At 40.3% G+C, this 27829-nt stretch overlaps 1 protein-coding gene across 3 annotated transcripts in view; it reads right to left on the bottom strand.

Annotated features, from left to right (window-relative positions):
- Positions 1–27829, bottom strand: part of scaper (S-phase cyclin A-associated protein in the ER) — a 59223-nt gene that overhangs the window by 21731 nt on the left and 9663 nt on the right. For 2 of the 3 annotated variants that reach the window (XM_006789335.3, XM_006789337.3), the window contains exons 4-23: positions 27063–27260; positions 24474–24574; positions 23266–23379; positions 22641–22756; positions 22256–22542; positions 21407–21751; positions 20012–20179; positions 19795–19861; positions 19592–19709; positions 19135–19246; positions 18571–18711; positions 18336–18491; positions 18103–18245; positions 17505–17586; positions 17258–17410; positions 15963–16070; positions 12111–12247; positions 8303–8368; positions 7659–7785; positions 142–257 (exon numbers count right to left, since the gene is read on the bottom strand). In XM_006789335.3, coding sequence (XP_006789398.1) covers positions 142–257; positions 7659–7785; positions 8303–8368; positions 12111–12247; positions 15963–16070; positions 17258–17410; positions 17505–17586; positions 18103–18245; positions 18336–18491; positions 18571–18711; positions 19135–19246; positions 19592–19709; positions 19795–19861; positions 20012–20179; positions 21407–21751; positions 22256–22542; positions 22641–22756; positions 23266–23379; positions 24474–24574; positions 27063–27260 — 2855 coding nt within the window. The remainder of the gene's footprint in view (positions 1–141; positions 258–7658; positions 7786–8302; positions 8369–12110; positions 12248–15962; positions 16071–17257; positions 17411–17504; positions 17587–18102; positions 18246–18335; positions 18492–18570; positions 18712–19134; positions 19247–19591; positions 19710–19794; positions 19862–20011; positions 20180–21406; positions 21752–22255; positions 22543–22640; positions 22757–23265; positions 23380–24473; positions 24575–27062; positions 27261–27829) is intronic. The other variant, XM_006789338.3, reaches the window with a different exon arrangement.

The following is a 27829-nucleotide window of genomic DNA, read 5'->3' as shown; positions in this document are numbered from 1 at the left end:
TGGCTTAAACTCCAACTCTGGTCAAGCCAGAAGCAATAAATAAATAAATAGAGGAAATAGCAAACAATTAAAACAAAAAACACATTTATATGTTTTGGATCACATGAATACAAAAATTCGTAATTTTGTGATGATACTCACTTGAGAGGAATGCGGGGAACTGCGGTGGGTGTGGAAGCAGCAGTGATGACCTGTAAAATCTGTTCCAGAGCAGACAGGCCACCGCCTACTTGGAAGGCCACTTGGTCTGCATTATTCTGTTGAGAACAGGACAGAGAAAGAGCGAGGGTAAGAAAGAAACAAAGGTGTAGTCAGGGGACAGCAAGCAGCCGGCCTGACAGGGGATTACATAGCTCTTGCTGGAGACGGAGCCTTTCTTTCTCCTACAGGGGTAAAGGATTGAAATGTGAAACAAAGTGATCCCTAAAGTATTCCTGTTTAATCTCAAAAGTGCACAACCTGACTCCGCCCCACAACAGTGAACTTTCAGTGAAAGGCAAAATGCTTTGCAGGCTCCGGTAAGCATCAGGGTGGTCTCAATGGATCACAACAGGCTAAGTAAAAGTGAGAAAATGCCACACAGAACAGAGCAACCCAGAGAATTTGAACTGTTCTAATAGCATGACACTATAGCTCCACTGGATCATTATCAATATTATTCATCTTCTTTGGGTTTGAAACTTTCCATTTTAGGTGAACTTTAATAAATGGCTGAATATCAAAGTGGCTCTGGTCAGTTCTTTTCATGCTTTTATTTACGACTGCTATATTATAGTTTACAAATACAAATGAGAGGGCAGTGGCTGATGCCACCAGCTGGCATGATTATAGAATACATTATTTCCAAACCGAGAGTTGAAGGCTCTCACACCAATAATATGGCAATGCATTTCAGAAAGCTATAAAAACGTCAACAAAATTAATTGGTTAAGATTTATACATTAAATTTCCATCCAACTTTGTTGTAGACAGCAAAACCTTGAGACCAGGAGTTTTCAAAGTTTTGATCACTGAGTGCCAATATAGGGATGTGGCATATGATGATGGTCAACCAGGAAAAAGCACAAATTAAAGTCTTTTAGTCAGTGTTTTTGCCATCTTTGTTTAGGGGATATTGGAGTTTCCTCATGGAACTCAGTAACTTTGGATGGGTTTGTCGTTTTTTAAACTCTCAGTGAGCTGCCTTAGGAAATGTAGTCAGCACTGATGGCTGAAACAGAAGAAAAATTGGAACACAAGTATAATGCTAAGTTAGCATCATTTTGAGTTCCTATATCACAAAATGACATGAACCGTGGGTAAATGAGATGCACAGTGGTATATTTTTTTTTTACTCTAGCACTACGTAAATTATTATCAGGGGCTTTGGCTTTAGACAAATAGGGATTCGATTGGTATGTAAAAATTATTTAAAACAATAAAAAAATAAGGTTCGATATTTTAAATTTTAATATCTTTGGGTATTTCCAACTTAGTAAAAAGATTGGCAGAAATAACCTTTGCATGAATCTCACTAACATTAAATAGAAAAAAATAGAGAAAGTTTTACTTTGTTCCTCTGTTCAAACCAAACTTCCTTTTTGAATCCTAACCCTTAATCGGCATTATTATTAGATACATCTGCTTGTCACACATCACTTGTCGTGTAATCAGTGAGGAAATGAACTAATAACTACAGAATTTCAGCAGGAACACATTAATATTTAAGAAATATTTCTTACTTAAAATGATATCCATTGGTTCCTCTTGTTGAATTATTTTTTCCTTACTCCACTTACAATATAAAAATACAAATAAAATGACTCTGCAAAGGAAACCTATAATTATAGCGGATTAGATTTCTAACATCATGTAAATAGATAGGCCCCGTCTCCTGTGACGATAGATTAATTGGCAGTATGTGGGATGCTGTTGCTACAGCTTCTCGTACATCAACAAATACAAATCCTGGAGTGGGTACTGACTATGAGGCATGTTTGTGCCTGGCTGGATGAAGAGCAGAGGAAGTGGAGGTGAGCTGCTGACGGAGGGCCTGCTTCACACAACTACAGAGAGCCTACAGGTCACTCCTCCACCTAATGAGGTTACGGTCTCCTCAAAGCTGTGACAGCACTAAAATCCAGCCACTTCACAGCGCTTTTGTTCCACAGATGGGAAGTTGCCAACAAGCCCGAACACACTGAAAGACAAACGCTTTACTAAATTACAGATAAGCTCTTCATCTGTCATCTGTGCCGGCTGCTGAGGTAACGGCTCCCTAATTCCGGTGTTAAGACGGGAAAAAAATATTTAAACATGCAAAAAAAAAAAAAAAAGTCTTTGCATTAAACATAATGGCAGAAGTCTCCATGACGCTCTCAAGAGTCAACGGGATCATTTTTAAAAGACCTTACTTGTGACTTTCCTTTACACTGCCAAAGGTTTCCGTGTTTAATCAATTAGGTCTCAATTACCGAACTTGGCTCAACCCCTCATCAACACACCAACCTAAAAGCTTCTGGGCTAAATGAGAAAAGGCAGCTCATTCATAGTAGCTTCTCAAATGGTATTAGAGTGGGTAACCGGGACCTGCCCAGTCCTGGTTGTCTCCTGCAAAAAAATTTAAAAAATAAAACAGAAAAGACTTTGTTGCTCAGTAGCTCCTTTCCTGTCCTGCTGACAGATTTATCTAGAACAATACGGGTGAAGGGATTAAGCTGAAGCTACCTGAACTGCTACCTTTAGGTCTACAGAAAACAAAATCAGACTGTGATGGTTTAAATAAAGCCTTGTTTTGTATGATAGCAGCCTGCGATCTAGAATTGCTGATCTTTCCGCCATGTAATGCAGTTGCATTTCTAAGCAAATGGAACAAGCATCTGGCGATGATATATCCTTTCTCCAAACCCAAGGCGGCGCAACAGTATTCGTGTTTATATGAAGGTAATTACAATGACAGCATATATACACAGTAAGCTGAATTTGCATGCACACTTAACTGAATGAAAACAGTGTTCTGTTTCTCTAAGATCAGAGGATTCACAACTTGCATTCCTAAGAGACAGCTACAATAAAGATCCTCCATCCAGGGCTCCCAACAGGATACTCCAACACTTTGGGTAAGACTGCAAATAAGTACATTTCCCCAGAGTAGATAAGATTATCAGTTAGCAGTTCCCTCCCTACTCATTGTGGCCACCTTAGCTCAAAAACAAACAGGGAAACTAAATCTTACGCATTCACTCTAATGTTGCAAGAACTGGGTTGATGACCAAGCAAGTTGTTGGAGACTATATTCTTAGCCACATATCAGTGAGGTGATAGCATTGCCAGCTGGTTTTTATTAAAAACAAACAAACAAACCCTATTAAACCAACCCACGATAGGGCGATCGTGGCTCAAAGAGTTGGCAGTTCATCTTGTAACCGGAAGGTTGCCAGTTCGAGCCCCGGCTCGGACAGTCTCGGTCGTTGTGTCCTTGGGCAAGACACTTCACCTACCGCCTACTGGTGATGGCCAGAGGGGCTGATGGCGCAATATGGCAGCCTCGCTTCTGTCAGTCTGCCCCAGGGCAGCTGTGGCTACAACTGTAGCATGCCTCCACCAGTGTTTGAATGTGAGAGTGAATGAATAGTGGAATTGTACAGCGCTTTGAGGGCCCCGAAAAGCACTATATAAATGCAATCCATTATTATTATTATTATTATTATTATTATTATTATTATTATGTCTTCTTCTTAGTCATTCTCTTGCATGTTTTTGCAGAACAGTATGGTGGCACAATGAAGCTGACCTTTCTCTATAAAACATCTTCGCTTCATCCTAAAAGATATTGTGTGGCAGTTGGTAAGTACTTCAGTATTCCTGCTTAAGTTATGGCCTAAAACGTGTCTTATGAGGTCACACAATCTGTACATATCAAAGACGATCTTATAGTTGCAATGTGGGCTGTGAAATCCAGTGTAAAATATTGTCAGTATATCTAAAACAATTACTGCATGCACATAAAGTTTTACTGTAGGCTGAATGTTATCCCTTGCTCTAATTCTTTGCATTAAACCAGGTTAACCATAGCCAAAGTATGATCATAGATTAAAGATGAGTAACAGTGCTTGAAGTTCTAATTGGTCTTTGAGCGGTAGCAACCTGGTAAAACAAAAAACTTAAGAATTAAAAAAAAAAGACTGGGCAAAGACAGAAAGTCAGAGGCAGCTCCTGAATAATGCATCGGGAGGACTTAATCTAATTTTCGCCCTGGGTAACTATTGTTACGCCGGCTGATGGGAGGACCAAAGCAGCTGGTAATTGTTGCAACAGTGACCAGAAGAAATTGCTTTTCATAGTCTCCTAAAACCAGACAATCCAATCAAATCAAAGAGGAAGGCACAACTGGGCTACCTCACGAACAGATGGAAAAGAACTGGCAAAGTAAATTAAGGCAAGACTTAAACTTTCATCTGGGTCTTCATTTATGTCAAGGGTTCATCCTCCCTCACAACCAAGTACACCAGATGATCATCTCCTTACATATATGTCATCATTATACAGCATGCCAAGTTTTCTGTAAACCACAATAAGGCTGCAGGACTAAACACTTTAAAGTCAAAATTTCTAAGTATAAACATGTGTTTATACAAGTCATAATGGCATATGATTTAGGAGGCTGCGTGGAATCATCCATTTCCACATTTGCTCTTCATTCACAAACTTTGTTTATTTCAAGAAAAAAAAAAAACACATGATCAATCAAAAGGCCACAAAAACCAAAACCTACCACAGAAGCCACAAACTGTCTTCAGCTAAAACTAATACAGTAAGAGGTTTAAAGCTATTCCACTACCCACTGGTCTCATGGAGGAGAAATAACAGGGCTGTTTGGAAGACAGAAATGACAGCCTATAGTTACATTTCTTTAACCCTGGAGCTAAAACTAAGAGACACTTTTCATCTTCCGCCAACGATCCAAATAATTTTTAGAATTATTTTCCCCATTTGGTTAAGCCAAAGAAAAACCTCCAGGTTTGATATAAGGATTTCAAATAAAATATATCAAACTTATCTGAAAAGTCTGCTTTATGAGTGACTTCATTTTTGGGGGGGATAATTTAGAAAAATGAAACGATCATGTCAGCCTAGATATCCCCAGGTCTACACAGATCATTCATTGGCACACTACATATTTAAGGACTGATGCTTTTGGGAGAACCTGTTTTCGACAGTAAATGGCAAAAAACCATAAGAAACAAGAAATATAGCAATAGAGTTGTTTTTGCACATAGATGTGATTCATGACCTTTCTTACATGTAGCACAAATCAAGAGATAGTCCGCTTCAGACGCATTATCACTTCTGCCAATATTCCGATTGGTTTAGGTTAGGAAACTGTTTGAGCAGAGAGTGCAGCAGGCAGGATACAGAATAAAAACTCGCTAGCTGCACTGAGCCTTTATGCTATTCTATGCAGTTTAAAGATTGTAATCACACTGCTGACAATAGTTGTGTTCTCACATGTACCTACACCAAGCTATATCTAGAAAGGTTCAGAGCCGCTGTGCATGTGCTTGTCCGAGAACCTCAACATCTGGGTTTGCAACTCTCTTCAAAATAAACTGTTTATTTTAAACCAGAAATTAAAATTCAACTTCATTTAAAATGTGCCAGAACAATATGTTTATAATTTCACATTTCTTAAATTAACTAAGTAATGTGTTCTCCCTCTCGTTTTTTTTTTTTTTTTTTTTTTTTGGAAAAACTTCTGACGCTGCTGATCTGGGTTTTAACCTGTCAGTCAGCTGGAGGCCCCAGTGAGAAACCCTGTAATCCTTCCACTCTGCCCTTCACCTTCCCCCATGTCCCCAGATACAGCTCCCACCAATCCCACTACTCACTCAAATCAAGCTGTGAGTGCTACCTAATGAAAACGAAACAATCTTGGTGCAGTATTTGGCTCTCAGACCCATGCTCCTGCCCTTTTCTAGACAAGCTTCAGCTGAAGGGAATGGTAACGACTTTGAGCAATATATAAATACAAGTGCTTAACAATAAGGCGAGTGTGCATTAGAAAGAAAGGGGGAGCACATTGGGAGAATTGCTTCTCTTAATCACCCTAAGTAAGGAGGGAGGGGGCGAAAAAAAAAAATCAGGTTTGACACAAGAAAAATCATTAGAGGCCACAGGGGGAGAAACAAAGTGGGGTCAGAGACTAGACGTAGCCTAGAGAGAAAAGAAGGAGTGAGTGGTGGTGGTGGTGGCGGGGGGGTTGAGACCCAAGCAGCAGCGCAGGAGAGGAGCATCGTGTGTTGTTGAAGGGATTAGGAGAGAAAGTGGAGACTGAATCAGATATGGGGGAGAAAAACAAATCTGTAGGTGAGTCAATGACATGAGAGATGCTTGTTAGGTCAAATAATCAAAACGGCTCCGACTTGAAGTGACTCAGGGGCCAGACAGCCATGCTGATGGAGACTCTATTTATTTGACTTTGTCAAGGGATTAAGGAGAGAAGCACTCCCCAGACTGCCTCATTGGTTAATCATGATTCGACACAACTTTGAATGGATACCACTGCAAAAAGATGGTAAAGGAGAGCTTGACAAAATACTTCACAGACTTGCTTTTAAATTGAGGAAAAAGACAAGGCATAAGGACTTTCACTTCATTTGCTTATTGCAAGTGACACCACTGTTGAATGCAGTGCATCTCCTCTGGCCCACTGACCTGTGACCTCCCACTGGGAGAACGTGGAGCTGAGAGGAGGAGTCCTCGTGTAGTAACAGCTTGCGCGCTAGTCACATCACACCGGTCCCCTCCTCTCTCCTTACAAAACACCATGCCACCCACCTCTGCCACTTTATTCTCCGTCTCCCTGGGGAAATTCGGTAATAGCCTCTCCAGCCGGCCCCGTCACTACTGATGGGACACCATAATGTCTCTATCCTCACGCCCAGAGGCATGCTCAGTGGGATGTTTTGATGGTTCAAACCACAACTTGGCAGGAAATTTATGCCTCATTACAGGAAGTGGGCCGTATATTCTCCTCATCATAAACATGGTGGCAGGTGTTTTAATTCCAACCCTCAAAGTCTCAAATTGATGTGACTTTTACTGTTTAAAAAAAAAACTGTAAAAAAAAGGCAACAAGGCTTATAGAGCCTTGTTTCACCTGAACTGTATTCAAGAAAGTTTGCCATTACATTTTTAAATCATTTATTTATACAGTTGTGGTAGGAGTATTTACAATAAAAGCCAACCCCTCCTTGTTTTGTATAGTCAAATTAAAAGATCCTTGCTAAATAAAGTCTTGTGCATCGATGACATTTCATCTGGAAATCCAATTTAGCAAAGTCTAAACCAGCGACATCTGAGTCGTGCAAACCACACAGACACAAGACAATGCTTGCTCTCGTGCTAGGAAGCTTCTCTATTGGTACCATGTGCACAGTGTAAACACTGTTAATCTGGTCTTCATTAGCCAATAACCAAAGGCAAGTTGGTATGCAGAAAGCGAAAACACAGCTCATAACTAAAAAGACGGCTGGCATGACCTCTGCACTGCGGCAGACTGCTCAGTGTAAAACCATAGATCAGTCTAGCATATTACGCAACCCAAAAACCTTTGTGATAGACCTTTATATTAAAGGAAAGGATGGCTTTAAGTGCATAAAAACATAACAGACAGTTACCTGCTTCTCCAAGATGCGTGAGATCTCTCCCAGAGTTCGGTCCAGACCAGACACTTTGTTGTTGGCCCACTGCCCGCTATCTTGGCCCTGCAACTGCTTCAACAGGTCTTTCACCAACCGCTGCAACCTGAACATAACAGCCAAAAGTTATAAATCTGTTAAAACATCGGTCCTTAATTTAGGATTTTCATACCACCGGTAAAGCTAAAATGTTTAACCAATTAACTGATTAGTCTACAAAAAACAAAACAAAAAGATGATTAAAGAACTCTTCGAGTCAATTTTAGGAACACTTTACAAAAACAAATAATAATGGAATAATAGAACATTTACATTTTTTATATTTTTGACACTTGAGATATAACTGCACTCTGAATCATGGTTAATTAATAATAATAATTATTATTAAAAATAATTGAATTTAAAATCTAAAAGTGAGTGTATTGTTTTCCACTTGGGAAAGCCATGTTCCAATTTATTTACAGATTTAAAGATGTGATTAAGAAAAAATATAAGCAATGGATTTTTTTTTTTTTAGCTTTAGATGTAGCACTACAAACATCAGGGAAAAAAATATTAATACAGATGAAAAATGTCAAATTTTTTTTAAAAAGGGAAAACCCCAAACAAAAGAAAACACTTACTTGGCCTTGTATGGGGAGTCAGGGACCTGAGTCTTTGCCTCCATTGATGTCTCATATTCCTTTGCTCTAAAGAGAGAGAAGTAGGAAACAGTCCTTGAATCCCAGGAAAAAAGTGTTTGGCCCACAGTAACGAACACGAAGGATCAAAGTGTGAGGAGAGAGAGAGAGAAAATACTTCAAACCGAGTCTGTTTATTTGGCCTGTCAGCCAATCACCATGTAACTTGGCTTAAAATAATCAGACAGCAGCACTGCAGGGACCTGTGTTTTGCTGCCATCTACTCATGTCACCAAGGCTTAATTCCCTCCTGCCATTTTTAACAAGGAGACTAGAGTTCTTTGCTGCCCTCGCTGTCAAACAGTTAATGGGGGTTAGAAGCAATACAACCATGGCTATTAGAGAACTGTCATCTCCATGGCATTAGTCAACATCTCCAGTCTGAAAAAGGCAAACTTTGTGTTTGTGCATGTTTGTGGGTGAAAATGAGTTATGGAGAGGTCCATTTATCTGTCAATCACACACTCCCAGACATGATAAGTAACTATTGATCAGAGGTTGACAGGGCACCTTCCGGCTAATCGTCTCTACACTGATAGAATCAAACTCCTCCCGGAAGACGACAAGTGGATTTCCCCCAACAGGCCATTCCTGCTCCAACTAAAGTCTGCCCTTGAACACGAGAGATTGTGAAGAGTAGATTGTTCATCCAAAAGACACTGACATTTTCCCCTCACAGTTTGACCAAAATGACTAAAAATCACAGATAGCCAGTGCACAAATTTAAGCAGTCAGAAATTATATATCAATGCTAATTTTGTATCTATTAATTTGAGGCCATTGGTTTAATCCTCAGCTCCCCTAGTTCACATACAGTGTCCTTAGGTGAGCTAGTGAACACAAAATTGCCTCTAATGCATTCCAATGTGAATGACTGGGTGAATGAACCCTATAGTGAAAAGTGCTAGTCCATTTAACTGATTATGTTATTTAAAATTAATTTATCATAAAAATCCTTAAAATCAGCTTTACTAACAGAAAAGAAAAATTACTTACTTACAAAATAATCATTAGAACTGATTTTCAACAGTTATAAGCAAAGGGGGGAAAAAAATCCCTAAGTGGCCTGATTCAGCGTTCATTCTGAATATGTAGTGATTTTATGTGCCACGTGAGCAGGATAAATAGGTAGCACAGACATGGTTTAATAAGGACTTGAACTATATCCACTCTGTTTGCCATTCATGAGATTACAATATTAATCTGACAGGTTTATATCTAATCAGGTTAAACAGGGAGCAATTGCTACACAATTTATTATAGTCATGTAAAAAATGGGCAATAAATCTTAGTGTTCGGCAATAACGGAGAAAGCCCATTTCTACAGTGTAGGGCTATAAGCACTTCATAATACACGAGATCTCGATTCCTTTTAATTATTCCATTTTGTTTACAGAGAATTTTCTCCACGTTTACATCCAAATCATGGCTACACTGCAAAACAGACCCACTTTGAGGTCATAACAAGCGGTAAAAGTGACAATGGTTCAATAATTCAATCTAGTCCATTTAGCTTGTCTGTGTATTATTAAGGACATATGTTTTTCCTTTAAGGGAACCTCTTTTTTCTCCCTTTATCTAAGGAATCAGGGTGGTAACACAAGCTAAGGCCATGCTTAGCACCTCATGCAGTTCTGCATACTCTATAAGGCGTGTCTACATATTCACGTCGCTCTTAGATCCACGTAGCCAACAAAACAAACCACAAGCAACCAGAAACAGGCAAGAAGCTCATATCTGAGTATCAGTGTGTACTCTGCTTTCAAAGTCCAGAACTCATCCTGACACTGACAGGCTACTTACATTAAATTTTAATAGCTTATTTTCCCTTCCAAAAAATTTATTATAGAGGAGTTACGCCAAATAAGTGGGCTAAAGTATGTGTGTGCCACTTTATGACACAACAGGGCTCCATGCAGGCCTAGTTTAAACTCCTGTGAGACACACTCACATTTTACGGACACCATACGGTGTTCCAATAAAACGGTTCATTTCCACCCAGCGGTGAAGCAGCTCACCTTTATGTTTACAGGGGCTCTGTGTTATTTATGACCTCTGAAGGCCTGCTGCCTTTGAGTGCTAGTCTCAGCAGAGCTGGTGCGCGAGTGATGGTGAACAGAGGCAGATCATGTTGTCACTTTCTCAGTACCGCTGAGTCTCACAAAGCCAAAAACAGCAGAGCTGAGAATAAAACATTGCAGTAGAAAGGCAGTTTCAGCTTGTAGTTGCCTCTTTGGAATACATTTTTCCTTCTGAACTATAAATTATTAAAACAGTGAAAACTCAATCATTGCCAAATTTTCAGCTTAATTGTGATAAGATTTTAGAGGATCGTTAGGTCAGCCTACACTCACAAAACAGCACAAACCCCTGCGATAACAAACGATGACATGTACTCGACCACCATAGCCAGTCTTTTTTCTCTCTCTCCCTCTCTTTACCAAAAATAAATAAATATTAATGACGAAAACGAAGCTACCCAACCTTAAACTTCATGAGTGGTGGTGAATGTTTAGAGAGCAGGAGAAACAAATGTTTAGTCATGCCATTAACATTACATTATCAGCACACCCTCCATTATATTGTTATTGGTAAATGGACTGCTCTATAGTGAGTAAAATGCTCGTACGTCCACATGCACTGACTGGACGTCAGGGTTTGCTCGAGGACACTTAACCCCTTGAGGACAGGAGGAGGAGGGGGTATCAACACTACAACACCTGCTCTACTTCGGGAGCCACAGTCGCGTCATTACATTGGTATGTTTGTGTGTACATAAAGTCTTTATGCTCTTCCTCTGGCGTGTATCACCACTGTTTTTTCATTTAATTACATCTTCAAGCTTGGTTGTAAAAGCGAATATTAAAAGTGAAAAGAATAGTAATGTTTTGATATGGTTCCTGGCCAGTAACGATGAGTCATCAAATTCAGCTTAGGGAATCAGTTTTCAGTGATCAAACATGGAAGATGAGGCATCCAAAGCAGTAGCTAGCTGGATCAAAAGTGTTGTTGAAAAAACACAAAACAAAAACATGTTCAGCAGATCACTTTTTCTTAATGTCTGCATACACATTTGTTGTTAATATGATTTTTCAGCCCGTGACTAAGTTTGATGGACATAATATGCTGATTTATGATTCATTCATTCTTTTTATTGTGCGATTGCTGTCTTTTGAGGGTAAGTCTTACAATCTTCCCAATAATAAGCATCGGTACCATCTCACAGTACGTACTGCATGTCTCATCCATCAATCTTCTTTTTGACAGCCAGCTGGATTGATTGAGTTCAGGTCCAGGTTCTGACACACAGCAGCGTCACCTCCTATTTGTTGATTGCTATTGATTTTCTTTGATACTTCATTTAAAAATCAATAATTCAGAACAAGAAAAATAGGCATGGCTCATACATACTTGAACATACATCGCTGGTACTGAGGAAGGCTTCAGATTTGGCAATGCCATGGCAGTAATTTGGAGGAAAGCTCTTTACAGGTGAAAGCCGGGGAGCCACGGATCGATTTGCAGCTTTGCTCCCCAATCACGGAAAGTGGTCATAAATTAACATCATCAGTGTTACCTTGTAGAAAGCCTGGATGCACGTAACATCTGTTTTCCATATCGTTGTCACTCATAAAAAGAAAAAGAAAGGAAAAAAAAAAAAGTCCTGGCTAAGGTTTGTCCTCTCCTGCCTGCGAGAGGGTGGTGAGAAAAATCGAGACCGACAGTAACAGAGAGAAAATGGATGAATTACCTGGAGTTCATCCTGGCGCGGAGCTTTTTGGCCTTCTTTCGTGCCTTCTGCCGCTCTTCTCCATCCTTCACGCTTTCCGAAGAAACAGAGCTGTCCGTCAAAATATCCACAATGTATTTCTTTAAGGAAAGATGCTCCTAGAACAGGGAAGAAAAAAAAGAATATCAAAAGCTACTAACAAATTGTTCTCAGATTATTGGTTATAACAAACTCCAAGAGCCGCACCGGAAGGAAAATAAGTAATTTTATGCAAGTGCATAACTTAAGCACTCATTTCCTGGAAGGCAGACAGTGTAGTTTTATGCAAACAAATATAGGTTGCCCCATGTCAGCCACAACACAACACTGCTGCTTGCACCAAATATACTGTACCTGTACAAACAGCAATTAAACAGCATTTGCTTGCTACTTTTTACGTGCAATTTTAACACTCTTCACTTTATACGCAGTAAACTGAAGGAAGGCAAAGACCAAAAGAAAGACTACACTGACATATCGCAGGAAAAGTAGTGTCTGTGTTTGTTTCTCCTCTTTGAGTAGTGAAGATGAGATCCAACGTTTTTTTCCTCCCTCAGAATTCTGACTTTAATCTGAATTTGACAAAAAACAAAAAGACGTCCCCACTTTGTACTTTTTCCCGTGACCCTAATCCTTTTCCATATTATTAGACGCGACTTGTAGTCTTATGAATGTGTTATGTGACACATTGTTGCATACCTCTCAGTAACACCACTGAATACTGTAATTACTCTCAGTAATGAATGCTCTTTTGAAGCCACCTGCCTGCCCACGGACATGCTGCAGGCCAGGAGGTGTTGCTTCCTGTCAGACAATTATGATATTTCTACTCATAGACAAGAGAATATAACCCAATTTGAACAGCATGACACATGCGGAAGAAACCAATTACTAAATTACACTGTCATCCAGAACCCCAAAGGATACAATGGCCCCAGACAAAGGGTTTCAGTTATGTAGGCAAGTTAACTTGTGTGATGCCACAGCCTTTGGTCAAAGTTTTTCCTGCACCTGCTCCCTGAATAGGGCTCTTCACCGAGAGGCGTCATATGAAACAGTTGTCATTAGTTGGGCTCAAGTGTGGGCTCAAGCAAAACGAGTGCCACAAAACTAATGCCTAAAACTAAAGGTCTACTTACTGTGGAAAACAGTTTATAACTAAAGATTCATCAGGATTTCAACTGCAAGACCATGGGAGACTAAGAATGGGACATTTGCTTCAAATACATATAAAATTGAAAAGAGAGAGAAAGAGCGAGAGAAAAACTAAGACACTGTCTTAATGTTCAAGAAAAGAATAAAAGAAATCGAGGCACTTCATTTGGAAGCATTCTTGAATGATTTGTTTTTTTCAAAAGTAACAGAGTGTGACTCTAGTTCTAGTTTCTATACAAAGACGACACAAAACACGCCAGTTTAAATTTGACCATACACACAATCACAATATTAAATTCAATTAAATCTGAATATTACATTCCTCATTTAAAGATGAAGCAAGATTTTCAAAGCTTCAGGACTGATTCACTGAAATGAATGTGACTGTAGTTTCCTCTGATTTGCATTTGCACACCTCTGCCCTCGTTTCACTGATATCACAGGTCACTAATATCTCGTGACCGTAGCTATCCCTCGCTTAGAAGACAGCAGCTCAGTAATCTCTCAGAGAGGCCATCCTTTGAACTAGCTGCTCACTTAATGGAATTGCTTCACCAACAGATAAAACAAATCTGTTGGAAAAGACTAGTTACATAAAACGTATCCATTGGGATATAAATTCTGTTTTTCTTTGTTTTGTCTTTTTTGAAGGTTGTTATGTAAACTTTGTGAATTTAGGATGAGAAGATTTAACAACATATACTTACCTACCAAAGGAACCTCTGCAACAAAACTACACAAACACTGGTCAAAGGGCATTGCAGCTACACGTTGCCTCTGGTGAGAGAAACTAGATAGTACTATAAACATCTCATCTTCCTCTTGACACAAACTGCCCTTTAACAGATCAAAAAGACAGCCTACAGAAATACAAATTCTACAGCATATGCTCATCCAGTCCATCTTTTCTACCATACAAAGGCCAGCGTGGTAGACTTCCATTTGGCATACACAAACAGCCTTTTCATGCAGTCTCTTTGATAAAGAGATAAGACTCGGCTGCTAGTTGAGCAAATCACACAGTCATAAAAGAAGTACAGAAGTCATAAAGAAAGCAAACAAAAAAGCAAATCAACTATTCCTTCATTATCAGGTAAATAATCTTAAATCGCTTGAACTACACAAATAAATTCTGGTTGAGAGACTGCTCTTTTAAACAGCAGCTTTGTTGCTATACTGAATCGACAGCACATCTCAAAACCGTGTGTGGTGGGAGAAACTTTCTGGACATTTCAACAGGCGTCTCTATTTGTATCTATCAGTACAGCTTCAACAAGTCCTCGAGGACTACTCGGTGCCTCGCATAAGTCAGTTCTGATACCCGATGCAGCGTGGCGATCACTCTACTCATCGTGCTTGCCAGTCGCTAAAGACAAGAACAGCCTTTCCTCTGAGAAACCTATTTATTAATGACCCTAGATATAAATTCCTTGCGTTATATGGGTTTTGGATGTTATTTCATTATATCAAAGCAGAAAAAAAAAGGAAAGCAATCTCAAGTCCTCTACCCGTATATCGATCCACCCTGTTGAATACAAGTGAATTTTCAATTTAATTCACAAGTCTCTCAGAATGAGAGAGAATGAAAAAATATGAGGGCACATCGGCTTCTGCTGAAAAACTATGGAGCGACCTCACAGACCTCACAGCACAGTTGGACAAACCATCTTCATTTTAATTAAAAATCCTTCGCTGCAGGAAGAGTTATGGAGCCACAGTGAAAAATAGTTGGCAGCGGTGTGAATGAAATTGTGAAACTGAGCTTTGATATAAATAATATGTGGGGCAGATGAATCTATCCAAACAAAGTCTCTTCACTTTAAATAAGAAAAGATCATTCTGGACATCTAAATGTTATATATTAGAGGTACAGGAATGGCTAAAGCCTCAGTCCTTTAATAACACATCTAATACAAATTGTCCAAGCATGACATCAAGATTAAGATGCAGGATATTATGAGGATGACCTCAGCAACGACCTAAATTCTGAATGATTAGTGCTGAAAAATGACAAGTTAAGGTTGTATTAGGATTACTGCTAAAAATGTAGTGAATCAAACAAATACAAGGCATAAGTGTTCATATATAAACTGTTTTTCTCCCCAAACCCAAGGTTATGATGCTGTCAAAAAGGAAACAAAAAGAAACTGCATTTGGAAAGGAAATGATTAAAAAAAATGAAAGTTATTAATTATTCCTCACTGAAAAAAAAGCTTTGAATGAAGGAGCTGCTGAAGCCAAAGGTTCTGCGTACAGCACCAACAGTTGTCACCTTCACAATGAGCCCTGCTGAAAAGCCAATCTCATATTACAGCCTGAGAGGTTACCTTGCATTAATGAGCTGCCTTCCCATAGAAAAGTGCTCCATGACACACAAAAAATAAAAAAGCCTGGAGACAAGAGGGTGATGTCAGTCCTCCACTGAAGCGCTGAACCTTAACTGAGTACATTTCAAGGCTCATTTGTAATCTCACAAAGCCAGCTACAGGCCTGTGGCAGTATATAAGAGGACGTATAAACATCAATAATGACCGTGTCATAAAAGACAACTGCTGTGCTCTTTGTCTATTTTTTTTTTTTTTTTTTTTTTTTTTTTACATGAAACAGGCAGCAACAGGGCAATATTCTTTGGCAGAGTGAGAGGATGTTTGTTCCCAGCTGGGTCACAGTGATACGCACCACTTCCTCATCGGAGAGCTCCCGTCCCTGGATGCTGCTACTGTCTCGCACGGCCTGTTGGTGCCTCTTGCCCTTGGTGTGGCTGAACAGGTGCACCTCTGAGGTTATCTACAAATACAAACAGAGTGGTCAGAGGTCAGTGCTGTGGACACAATGGAGAAAGAGGCAGGAGAAGGTCAACAGGGCCCCATGTTGCCGTGGTGAAACAATATACCGCAGGGACACATACACTGGGACAAGAACTGCCTCCTCTAAAGCTTAGTTTAGAAAGGGATTTATTATGTTTAGTTCAAGCTCCATATACTCTGCTATAGTAGATTTGCACGACTGACTGTTCAGAATACTTATCTTATCATATTTTGGGTCTTGTAACCCCTAGGTTCATTCACTAAAATAAGCCCAAACCAGTGGATGAAGATCTTGGGGCTGACAATGGTTAGAGCAATTGCCATACATTATGCTGCAGTGATACTTTTGTATCTCACTTAATTGTTCTGGTTTTTATTATATAAACGGAACTTAGGGCAACCATGTACATACAAGGAAAAAAAAAAAGAAAAGCGAGCTGATGACAACAGTTGACTCATCACAGAGTCAACTGTTGACTAGCTGTAGTGGATGTTTGAGAAACGGGAACTAGAAGAGACAGGTGTACAACAGGCAATGTTTTCCTGCCATTTCTGGAAACAGGCCCATTTGGAATGGTTTGTGTTTAATATAATTAAATAAAGTGCTTGCTGCTGACCCATCTATGATCCCTGGTGTCAGATGCTGGCCAAGGTCATCTAACATTTTAACAAGATTCCTCCCCCCCCCACCCCTTTTTCTGATGCTGGTTTGAAAACTCAAGGTGTCCCACCCTTGTTTTGGTGGCAGCCAGTTAATCAGAGATAAACGTGTCTGCGCGTTGCCTGATGCTTCAAAGAAAGAAAGGAGGGGGGGAAAAAAAGGCATAATCATGGCCAGTCATAAATCTGTGTTTAGGAGACTGTGTTTAATCGGTGCTGTTAAATCCTCATTTAAATGTGGCCTCTTTCAAAACTCCTCTGAATCACCTTCAGGTTAGTAATTCTGTGTACATACAGCCTGTCAAATGTGGTCTTTTTTTTTTTTTTGCTTTCCTCATGTTTATATATAGCAAAGACGCATAAATATATTAGTTCAGGAGATCAAAATAAAAATATTTAAGTTAATTGGTAAAGTTAGTTGTAGAGTTAGTTAATAGTTTGGATACTGCATTAAATATTAGTGAAGTAGTCTAACTGATCCAGAGACTGATTGGAAACTTTACATACCACAACTCCACACAGTGAACACTGTTTCTTGCGCTCATATGGTGTCAGTTTAGGTGCGTAGTCTGTGTTAGCATGTCGACCGCTGCTGAGCTCAGCAGCCTTTTCTTTCCTCTGTTCGATTTGCTCCATATGCCTGCGGCTGCTCTCATCATGCTATGGAAGGAACCAAAAAACCCAGGTCATACGAGAAACATGGACTCTTGTCTAATGTTTGTTAAAGAAGCAAGGTGGCGGTGTATAAACTTACCTTCATCTGAATTTTCTTCTGCAGCTCCTCCATGGCTTCTTGTTGAGCAGCGCTGAGAGCAGCCAGACGCTCCTCTCGGTCTCTGCAGATGGGACATAAAATGACAAATAAGTGCATCTAAAAGCAAGTCTTAAAAAGACAGCAAGAATCAAAGCGATGTAGCCTGTTTAATCAGAGGGTGCTTTTCATTTTTTGACACTATGACTTGTAGATTTCATTTGAATAGAATGGCTATTTTAGCTCATCAATCCACCCCCTCAGTAATCCATAATACCAGAGAAAACATCTACAATAAAACACTTAACTACATTCATAAAAAAATATCTAGACACTTTGCTGGGCCACTTAAAGTTGTGGTAAGCTGTATTGTGCTTACTGGAATAATTTAGCACCTCCTCCAATGTTTCATTGTGAGCAGGAAAAACTGCACAACTATATCAGGACAGTTTAGAAAGTCACAGACAACTGACACTGTATGAAAGTCTCGTCCTGGGCTATTGATTGGTGACTAAAGAATAAAAATCAGATATCTTCCCATTTAAACCTTAATCTCTCAATCTTAAACCGCCCCCTCAAAGGGGGACAAAAAGTAAGTAACCTCGCTCTTTCCCGTGCTGCATCCTCTCGGGCTTTCTCCTTTTCCTGCCTCTGCTGTTCAATACGAGCCTCCTGCTCCTTCCTCTTCATCAGCAGCTCCTCCATTCTTGCCTGTCGCTCTGCTTCCAGGAGTCGCTTACGCTCCTACACAGGAGTGGAATAGAGTGGGGATTGGTAATTTAAAAATCCTATTAGAGAACAAAAATGAAGGCAAAAAAGGTTTTTCTTAATCACCTGCACAGCCTCATCTCTGGCCTGCTTCTCCTCCTGCCTCCTTTGTCTCTCTTCTTGCAGTTCATTAAGGCGTTGCTCATATTCACTTAACTTGGCAAGGGCATCGTGCCTTTTATTTTGGGCTTCCAGGGTGTTGATGAAAGCAATTTCATTCACCTGCAAAAATACATCCTTGAATGACAATATGAAAATATATATATAAAATGCATGACTGCAAGAGATTCGCTCTTAATACCTTGGCCTCCTCTTCTTGGGCTTTCTTCACAATAGCCTGCAGTTGCAGCTCCCTCTTAAACTCGGCGTGCAACAGTTTTTCCTCCATCATTCTCCGCCGCTGCTCCAACAACTCCTCTTTCCATTTCCTCACATCTTTTTCCTGCAGAAAGTGAAAAGCAAGAAGCAAGAAAAATCCACAGAGTATTCTTTAAGACCAAACAGACAATAGATTCCTGACCGCTCGGTTTCTAACCTCTCTCGGTGTGTTCACGTGGGGATTAATGAGACTAAACACCACTTCATGGATTTATGTGGTTAACCTGAATTATTCTGGGACTAACTCATCTTGCCATGGCTGAGAGTAGAAAAACAAACTTCATGAAAGACTGTTGATTTTGGCTGGGAGTCTCCATTACGACTGCCTGTGGCCAGCTGGCCTAGATGTGACTGGAATGGGTTACAATATTTGGTGATTCTATCGGGAAGTGTGCTGACAGAATCTCTCGCTGCGAGCCAGGCTAAGCTTAGCTTGCATGGAACTTCTTCGCGGTGCTTTCCGTCAAGTTCATGCAGACTTACTCACCCTCTCCAACAGCTTCTGCAGCTTGAGCGTCTTTTCTTCTCTGAGTTTGTCCCTCAGCTGCTGCGCCTTCAGCTGTTTCTCCTCATGTTTCTTCTTTGACTCTGCAATGGTCCTGTCAAAAATATGGAAATGCATCATTCATCTCTTTCCCTCTCCTTATCAACAATGTGGAAGGCAGACGCAGACCCTAACAGACACCTAGGGCCTGTTTAGACATTCTGGGTGGTAAGCTAAAAAGAAAGAGGTCAGACACAGTAAGTGAGCCTTTGATTTTCCGGATGCAGGGATCAATCCTTGTCAAAGTAAGGGGAGGGGAGAGGGCTGCTAAAGAGTAAACCTGGGTGCTGTTCAGGAAGGCAAAAAGAAAAAGACTGAACTGTGCTGATCTTGTTAGTTTGAGTTACGAAATAAGCCAACTAGCCGGGAAAAAAAGAAAATGCATTATATCATGTGGTACCTTTTACGTGATGGTGAGGACAATTTTTCATGCATGTGGATGCCGTGTCCAGGAGGCCGAGCAGGCTCTTCCTCTACCATGTCGCCCCATGATGTAGTCTGCCGCCACGGTTCCCGAGCTACAGGAAGGACAACAAAAATAGACTTAAGTGCAGTGTTTACCTTTACAAAAAGTGTTTAAATCTCAGATGTTGCCTTTCATACCATCGTAATCCGCCAGCATGTCATTCCAATCTATATTAGCTCCACAGCTTCCATTACCGATGCTGGCCTGTGGTAAATATTTGAGTTGTTTTTGTTTGTTTTTTTAAATAGTAGATTCACAATAAGAAAAAAACATTTTAAATACCATTTTTAATGACTGTCAAATTAAAAGTACCAAACATTCAAAAGTATAATAAAAAAACATGACGGATCTTACAGAGAAGTCACTTTCATTGTCAGTCTCCAGGTCATTGTTCTCAGCCTGAATCTCTCTCGTCAACTGCTCCTCCTCAGCAATGGCACTAGCGATTGCCTCTTCGTTAGCTTTCTCCAGCCGGTCTGCCAGCTCCTCTTTCTTGGCCAGGACCTCTGCCATAGACTGGGGCTGAACAGAGAGCACAGATTCCACCTCACACACATTTCACATTCCATAAATGTTAAAACGATCCCACTGTACACCAAGTACTCTATTAAATATTGGTTTACACTGAACATTTGGCTCAAATACTAATTTTTTGTGTTGATTTGAAAAATAAAAGTTGCAGAATTGATTCCTCTTTAATCAAAAATAGCACTGAAGAAATGTAAGTAGTTAGATTACATGAAAGCTATATTATCCAATATCTCTCCAGGACCATTAAAACCCTACTTTCCTGAACTATTCCTGAACCACGAGAGAAACTGCTGGTCGATGAGTAAATGCTATTAAATACTAAACAAAACAGGGTCACTGTTTGTAATTGAAGAAAAGCATTCATGAGAACACCTGTAGATATTTTAGCTTCTGTAAAGGTGATTTGATTTGTCACTGGAACCAAATATAAGGGAGGATAACATACCAACCCAATCACAGTTTGTACCACACAATCACCACAATTCTCACAAGTGAGGAAGCATCCAAAATACATGCATGGCACATTAACAGTGAGGATGAAGAGATGGTGGAAGGAGGCATGGTGTTGCTCTATGAAACTGGCAGTTTATTTAAGGGTTTTATGTATGAGGAATTGAGGTATTATTGTGAAAATAAGGGATTATTTCGGACAGGAATTACTCTAAATCAAGCGTAAACTAACAAGGAAGTGGCTTCTCAAAAGGATCTGCATTTGCAGCAGTATACACGAGTAGTTTTCAGTCTTCAGTGTAGGTATACCAGTATTCTGCAAAAGATCAGACTAGTTAATATTCAGACTAAGTGAAAGTTCTACATAATATAAATCATATTTAAATGCAAATTCATCCTTTAATTAAATGTAACTGTGTGTTTGCATTCTCCAAATGAGGCCTTAAAGAAAAGACAAAGCCTGAAGCAGAAGACAACAGTAATTAGAAACTTTATACTAAAATAAATAAATAAATAATTCAGTTTAACTGAACACAAAATGCTGCACAAACTTGGTTGGAGTAGGTTGAATACAATCTACATCTACACACAACTGTTCTTAACAGTGAATGGTACTACAACAACACTACACAGAGCTATATACTCTTGCCTGCACATTTGGTCTGGAGGTCTCTTAAGATTGACTTTGTTTAGGCGGTGAAAGACCCTTGGGGATCCCTGCCCTCCCAGCCCTCCCCTCCCTCTGCTCCTCCATCTCTCAGCACTCACAGTAGAAAGCTCTGTGGGGTCCAGCACACTCTCCAGTTTCACCGCTGCCATGGGAGTCTCAGCCTGTCCTGCAGCAGATGTGGCCATGCCCTGTGACGTGCCCCCCTCAGCCCCACTGTCCCCAAAGGCCAACTGTGTACTGAGGCCATCCGTCTGGGGTAGATCTAGTGATGTGGCGAGGGTCACGACAGAAACTGGGACTGATAAGGTAATGTCTGTTGGTGAGGTTATGGATGGGGTGTGCTCTGGGGGTTGGAATGGGGTAAGGGCTGCTATGGTGGGAGGCACGTCTTCACAGGGTGCGTCGACACACTGCCCCGAGCCTTGTGCACTCTCTGCTGGGGGCTGCACCGACAGTCACACACACACACAAACACACGCAAACTCAATTAAAGACATGCATGTATAAAGCAATTCATGAAAGCAATACAAAAATAAAATAAAACCAAAACAGTCACTATTCAACACACAGCTGAAAAACAAATCATGCAAGGAAGCTGGAACCGACATGCCCTAAATATCCACTTATGATTAAAATAAACAAAGAATGCAAATACAATTTAGATAGCTATAACACACCCTTACCAAGTGTGTCTTAATGCATTGTCTGCGTATTTATTTCATGACAGTGAAGATGGGCTTTATGCCTCTGAAATGTCAGCGCGCAATCAATCGTTTCAAAGTTGATATCCCCGTCTCGACAGTCTGTCTATGAATACCATCAAGCCCAAACAAAAACAAATACGGCTGATAAAATGGTCTAGTGTTACAATACACGCTTATCATGAATAATTGATATCCAGGGACTGTTCGGGCAGAAAGACGTCACAAGGTACTAAACATTAGTACCTCCATTATTTGTCCATTCTCTGGACCTTCAACCTCCTCTTGTGGCTCAGGCTCCGAAGGGATTTGCTGCTTGGTGTCTGTCTGACTCACGTCCTTGTGCCGGGGACACTCGGGACGGAATTGCTCATTTGCTTGTGGTGGCACACGCGACTGGTTACCCTTATTGCTGTCCTGTTTTGGGGTGACGCAAGCCAAGACAGGACTGACCTTGGCAACCATGGCGGCAGAGCGAGGTTTGGCAGTGCGTCCTCGCTGTACCGTTTCCCAGCCTTCTGCGTCCTTTTTACCTGTGAACACACAAGGCGCTCCGTAAATCAAGGAGAAGATTAAACTGCACTCTCTTTTAAGTACAGAGTGAAGTGCGATTTTATGAGGGGTTTCTTACCAGGTTTTTCTGCCTGGGATGTTGTGGGTTGACAAGAGCCAAGGACGGACTGAGTGCACTTTACTCGGTCTGCCCAGCTGGGGCCTGTGTGAGAGTGCCTGGTTGCAGGAGGACCACTGATGAAGACACATACAGAGCATGCATCAGAACAAACAAATGGCCATTAAACTCAACAGGTACAATCCCCTCCTTCCAAGTCTGAGCAGCTCCTACTGTGTTGCCTGTCTGTAAAGCTTCAGCAATCTTAAGAAAGCGTCTAGCCAAAGCATCTGAGTACATTCCACTGTGAGATAGCAATGGACGTATTGGACAACAGGCCTCCGTCATGATCAATATCCATTTCCTGCAGCATCAGATTACAGAGCGGTGCACATATTGAACCGATGCTTCAGCAGTCTTTAACTGACACTTTCATCTACACCTTCCACTGATTCTGCGGCCCAAGAGTGAGACACTCAACAAATTGCATTAAACAAATGCTTCATTGGCTGTCTTGCTAGATAGTCTGCACTTCCTAACCTCTACAAAAACAACCATAATGCATCATAACAAATATTGATTGGTGAATCACAGGATGCCTTATGATACAATGCTAGACTGGAAACAATAACAGGTAAAAGCTTACCCAAAGTTGAGGGCACGACGTGCACCTGGCGTAGGTACCATTCTGTCTGTGGGGCTTGGCATTACATGACGTCCCGGAGACATCTTACGCACCTCCCAGGCTAAAGAAGTTGGCCTGAACAAAAGTGAAAGTGCCGTACATCACTAAACTTTTTCTAGTTGCCAAACACAAACACTTGACTCACACATTTGCCAAATCAGTCAGATGGTTGATTCACTTGTAGCAATGTATGCAATAAATGAAGCATGTAAAAGTTCCAGGTTGTTCTATTGATTAACAGCCCGTTTCAAATTTACAGCTGCAATGGTCACTGTGTTAAAGAGAAGCCAATAAACTCCTGGATCTCTTTGAATTAAAGCCAAGGCTATTGATTCATTCTGTTTGTGACTCAAAGCCAGGGACCGGACACCCGCATTTTTGGTTCCACCTCAGGGAGCAATTCAAAGTGGAAAGAGAATGAAAAAAAACAAACAACAAAAACAATGGGCCTCATTCGAGTTTGGAAATGCCCCTTACCCTGACCAGAAAATAGTACCGTTCAAGAGTACTGTCGGATTCAGGAAAAAAAAGCACACAAACCAATTTTGTTCTGACAGAACAAAACTGTGGGTATGGTAGTAAATCAAAATCGGACCAGCTTTGGTTTCACATCTGCAATCTGCATGCTACCATGCGTCTGTTTCTCTATATAAGAAAACAAGTTTCCCTAAGTGGATTTCCTTGGGAGTGACATATTGTGCATTAAATATCTGGAACATTTTGTGCCCTTCATTTTGTCTGGTCTTTGTATTGGTAAAAACTAGTATTGAAAAGGTTGCATATTTTTAATGGAGGAGAGGGGGGGAGCTAGCTTACACATTGTCAGTTAATATACTATGTTCTAAACATGCAGTTTAATTCCTTATTATTGTTTATGTTTATTTGTTTTGGCTTAGCTTGATTTGGAAAACTGTAAATAGTAACTAATAAGACACCAATACTACATCACAGTTTAAATATGTGTCTTTACATTTTTTTGATACAGTCTGGCTTCCATCAATTGTAAGCATGATTTGAGGCAAATCTAAATATCCTCATAAAATAATGTACTAAATATGTTTGCACATAGATTTGTGCACAAAATGTATGCCTAGTTTACAGTCAGATTGTTCGTGAGCAATGCTTGTGAATGAGGTCCACTGAAAAAGTGAAGAGCATCTTAAAATGACCTGTTCTGAGCATCTGTTTTCTCCAACTTCTCCTGAAGGTTGATCCAGTCTATGAGAGCTTTGAAGTCCCGTACATAGTTGTCCAGCATCATCAACACCTCCTGAAGACAGCAGGTATAACAGTACAGAGAAACCACAATTTAGAAAACACAAAATATGAATAATAAAAAAATAATAATAAAAAATATAGCACACGACCCCCCCAAAGTTTAAAATAAATAACTGATGGATGTGCACTCAATATTTGCTCAACACTAAAAGCAATTTAAAATCTTCTTACATATACCTGCAAACACCAAGAAAAATCCATTGCAGTGTCTGCTGTAAATTGTGCAAACCACAAAGCAGAATTCACAGTCATACGTTTCCAAAAGGTTATTTAAAAATAATCATTAGCTGATTTTGATCTGAGTTTGTAGTCAGAAATTTTAAATTCACTTGTTCCAGCGTTTAGGTACATTTGAGTATATTGAACAGATATTATTGACTAAAATAAGATATTTCAGTGTGGTACCATGGGCCACGGGAAATAAGGTTTGGCATGTTTAACCCTTTTGTGACACTTTATTATCAAAAGGATAAACTGAAACCTTTTTATTATCTTGTTCACAGATTGTTTTTCCTAAAAAAAAAAAAAAAAAAAAAAAAAAAAAATTGTGCTTAATGAATTAAAAACTGACAAAAGAGAACTTGCAAAGTTTTGCTAGAAAGCTAGAGCTGACCCACAAAGTTTCAATGAATGTTAAGAAAAACACTTGACTGAAAGCTTCAAGAACAATGAAGGCAAATTCCTTTTAACAAATGCCCATTATCTGCACTTGTACTCAGCCGGTGTTGGTTACTCAGAGGTGGTAGGCTGTGGAGGGTTTTTTTCTCCCCAGAGCTCTAATGAAACAGACACAACTGATTGATGGGGAGCATGAAGGGAGTGGTAATTGAGAGTAAACCTTCACAGTGCTTTTAGTTAATAGACAAGTCAGTCCAGTGAAAGATGCATTGAGCAGGTTTGCTGATTAGGGCTGGTTAACAGCCAGTGTCTACTGCTGCGGCTCGCTTCATTTGGTAATGAAGGTTTGCTGTGCATTTGACAGCTAAACCAACATTGAGTGAAAGCACCATAAAGCAGAGGACAGAGAACAGACACGCTTAGCCAAAAATAACCACCAAATAATAATTCATGAGAAATGGATTCAACCTTCACGAGGCATTGTCATAAAGCAAGACGGCCAGTAAAAGCTTGTGGTCCAAACAAAAATGATCAGCCATGTCATGTTCAGTCAAGGTCAGACTTATTGAATTCTGGGAAGGAAATATTTTATAGTTCACATTGTCTTGTTTTTTATTTGAACACCAGAAGTCCAGAATAGCAGGTTTCTGTCCATGTACACAAATTAGAAAATACAAGTCTTAACTGACCTCAAAGCAAGAAGAATACAGAGTATGTTTCTTGCCTGTACTGGGTGATATTGCTAAAAAAAAAAAAGAAGTTAAAAATGGGTAAAATAAGCAGTTTGTGTGAAGTAATTAGAACTGAGGTTGTGGGGATTATGCTTAAACACAGGAATCATTCTGCTGTATGGACAATTACCCTGTAAATGGAAAAACATTAGGTCAGGGCTACATTCCCCTCAAAATTGCATAAAGTATTACAGTAACAGAGCTGCGGCAGAGAATTACTTCCTGATAATGATTGTGTTGATGTTCATAAGTTTTTAGGTGGAAAAAATGGTGAGCCGTTTGTGTGAGAGAGTACACATGCTGATTGCCCACAGCTACACCAGGGGATTGTGGCTGGGGGCTATCAGAGCACTCTGCTTCCCCTCCAGATGACTCCATCATTTATCAGTGTCCATTAAGCCCAAGCTGGGTGGGATGGGGGATTATGAACAGCGCCCAGCTTCATGGCCATTAGACAGCATTAGCGTGTCGAGAGATATAGTGGTATGAGAAAGGAAAAAACACAACTAGCAGCTTGTTGTCTGACACAGGACACATGACAGCGAGTTGATCACGCCACAGGGAGATGCGCTGTGGCAATGACAGTGAGCCGACCACACCAGAGGGCTGTGGTACTGACCGCAGACCGTTACCAGGACAATGATCAGCATAATGCAGCACGGCAGAAGAATCAATGACCGGTACTATCACGCCCATACGCTCTGGAGCGACATATCAGTGCTACCAAAATACACTTCCGCAAAGCAGAGAATCTGAAATGTTGGTGGTTTATGTCAAAGAGCGGAAACTGCCAAACCCTGTTATTAACATGCATACGTATTGTTTATAGTCAGTCATCAATATTATTCATGCCAATGGGAAGAGAGAGCCCTGTGATAATTGTCTCACCAGCAAGCCTTCAGAGAGCCCTTCTGACATTAAGCAGACTCGAGAGGAATGTGAGATGTTTGTCATGCTTTCAATGTCCCCCTCTAGTGTTCACAAATCATACGACATTTCAAACTTGCTAAAGACATTTGTACTGGTCAGGACATAAACCCAGTGATCCCAAAACTAGGATCAGCATTCCTATGCGGACCCCCCCCCCCCCCCCCCCCCCTTTATTTTTTTTGCTCCTCGATGCAGACTGACCTTGCATTCTAAGACGCTCTGATCAGATTCACAAGTGACGTAAATCTCATCCACAGCCCGACGCAGGTTGTCAAAGAGGAATGCCCAGTAGCGCGCTCGCAGGTCCACCTTTCGGGGCTGTCTGACTTTTGAGGGGCTCTTCTCTGGCCCCTTTTCCAGCAAAGCTCCAGCTGTCCCTTTATTTTCCACAGCAGCATTCTGTGAAGAAAGAGCAAACTGAAAAGCTCAGTCTTTCCCCTACCATTTACAGGTGCTCTGTAAGGATTTCTGCTGACTAAGGCACCGAACATAGGTGTCACAGCGCCAAGATAATAGCAAATATGCTGGAAACATTATGTTGAACTACCACTTTGAATGCAAACACCACAGAAAACACCACGAGCAGAGCCCCACGAACAATAAGAGATAACATTTAGGAAAATGGCAAGAAAAGTTTTTAAAAACGTAAACATACACATTATCGCAATCTCTTGACATATTATCTGTACTTAAGGCCAAAAGTAAAACACAAAGTACTCCAGTTTATTAATGAGTCCCTTTATAACAATATGGTATGCTTTACTTTTAGGCTTTAGTTTATTCCTTTGTTTTATTTCAATATCTAACTCACAAATTTAAAACAAATATCACTTTCAAACCTTTAATAGCTTAGTGATTAAAAAAACAAAACAAAATAACAACAACATTAAACTAAAATTTGACAAATGGTTAAAAAAAATATCAAATTTGAGATCTGCAGGTAAAGAAGTTTGGACAGTAGCCCAATA

The sequence above is a fragment of the Neolamprologus brichardi genome, chromosome 7 (assembly GCF_056152115.1).
Source record: "Neolamprologus brichardi isolate AB-2024 chromosome 7, ASM5615211v1, whole genome shotgun sequence".
NCBI lineage: Eukaryota > Metazoa > Chordata > Actinopteri > Cichliformes > Cichlidae > Neolamprologus > Neolamprologus brichardi.
Note: the sequence above shows the minus strand (reverse complement) of the source record. Positions and strands in the feature narration are given on the sequence as shown.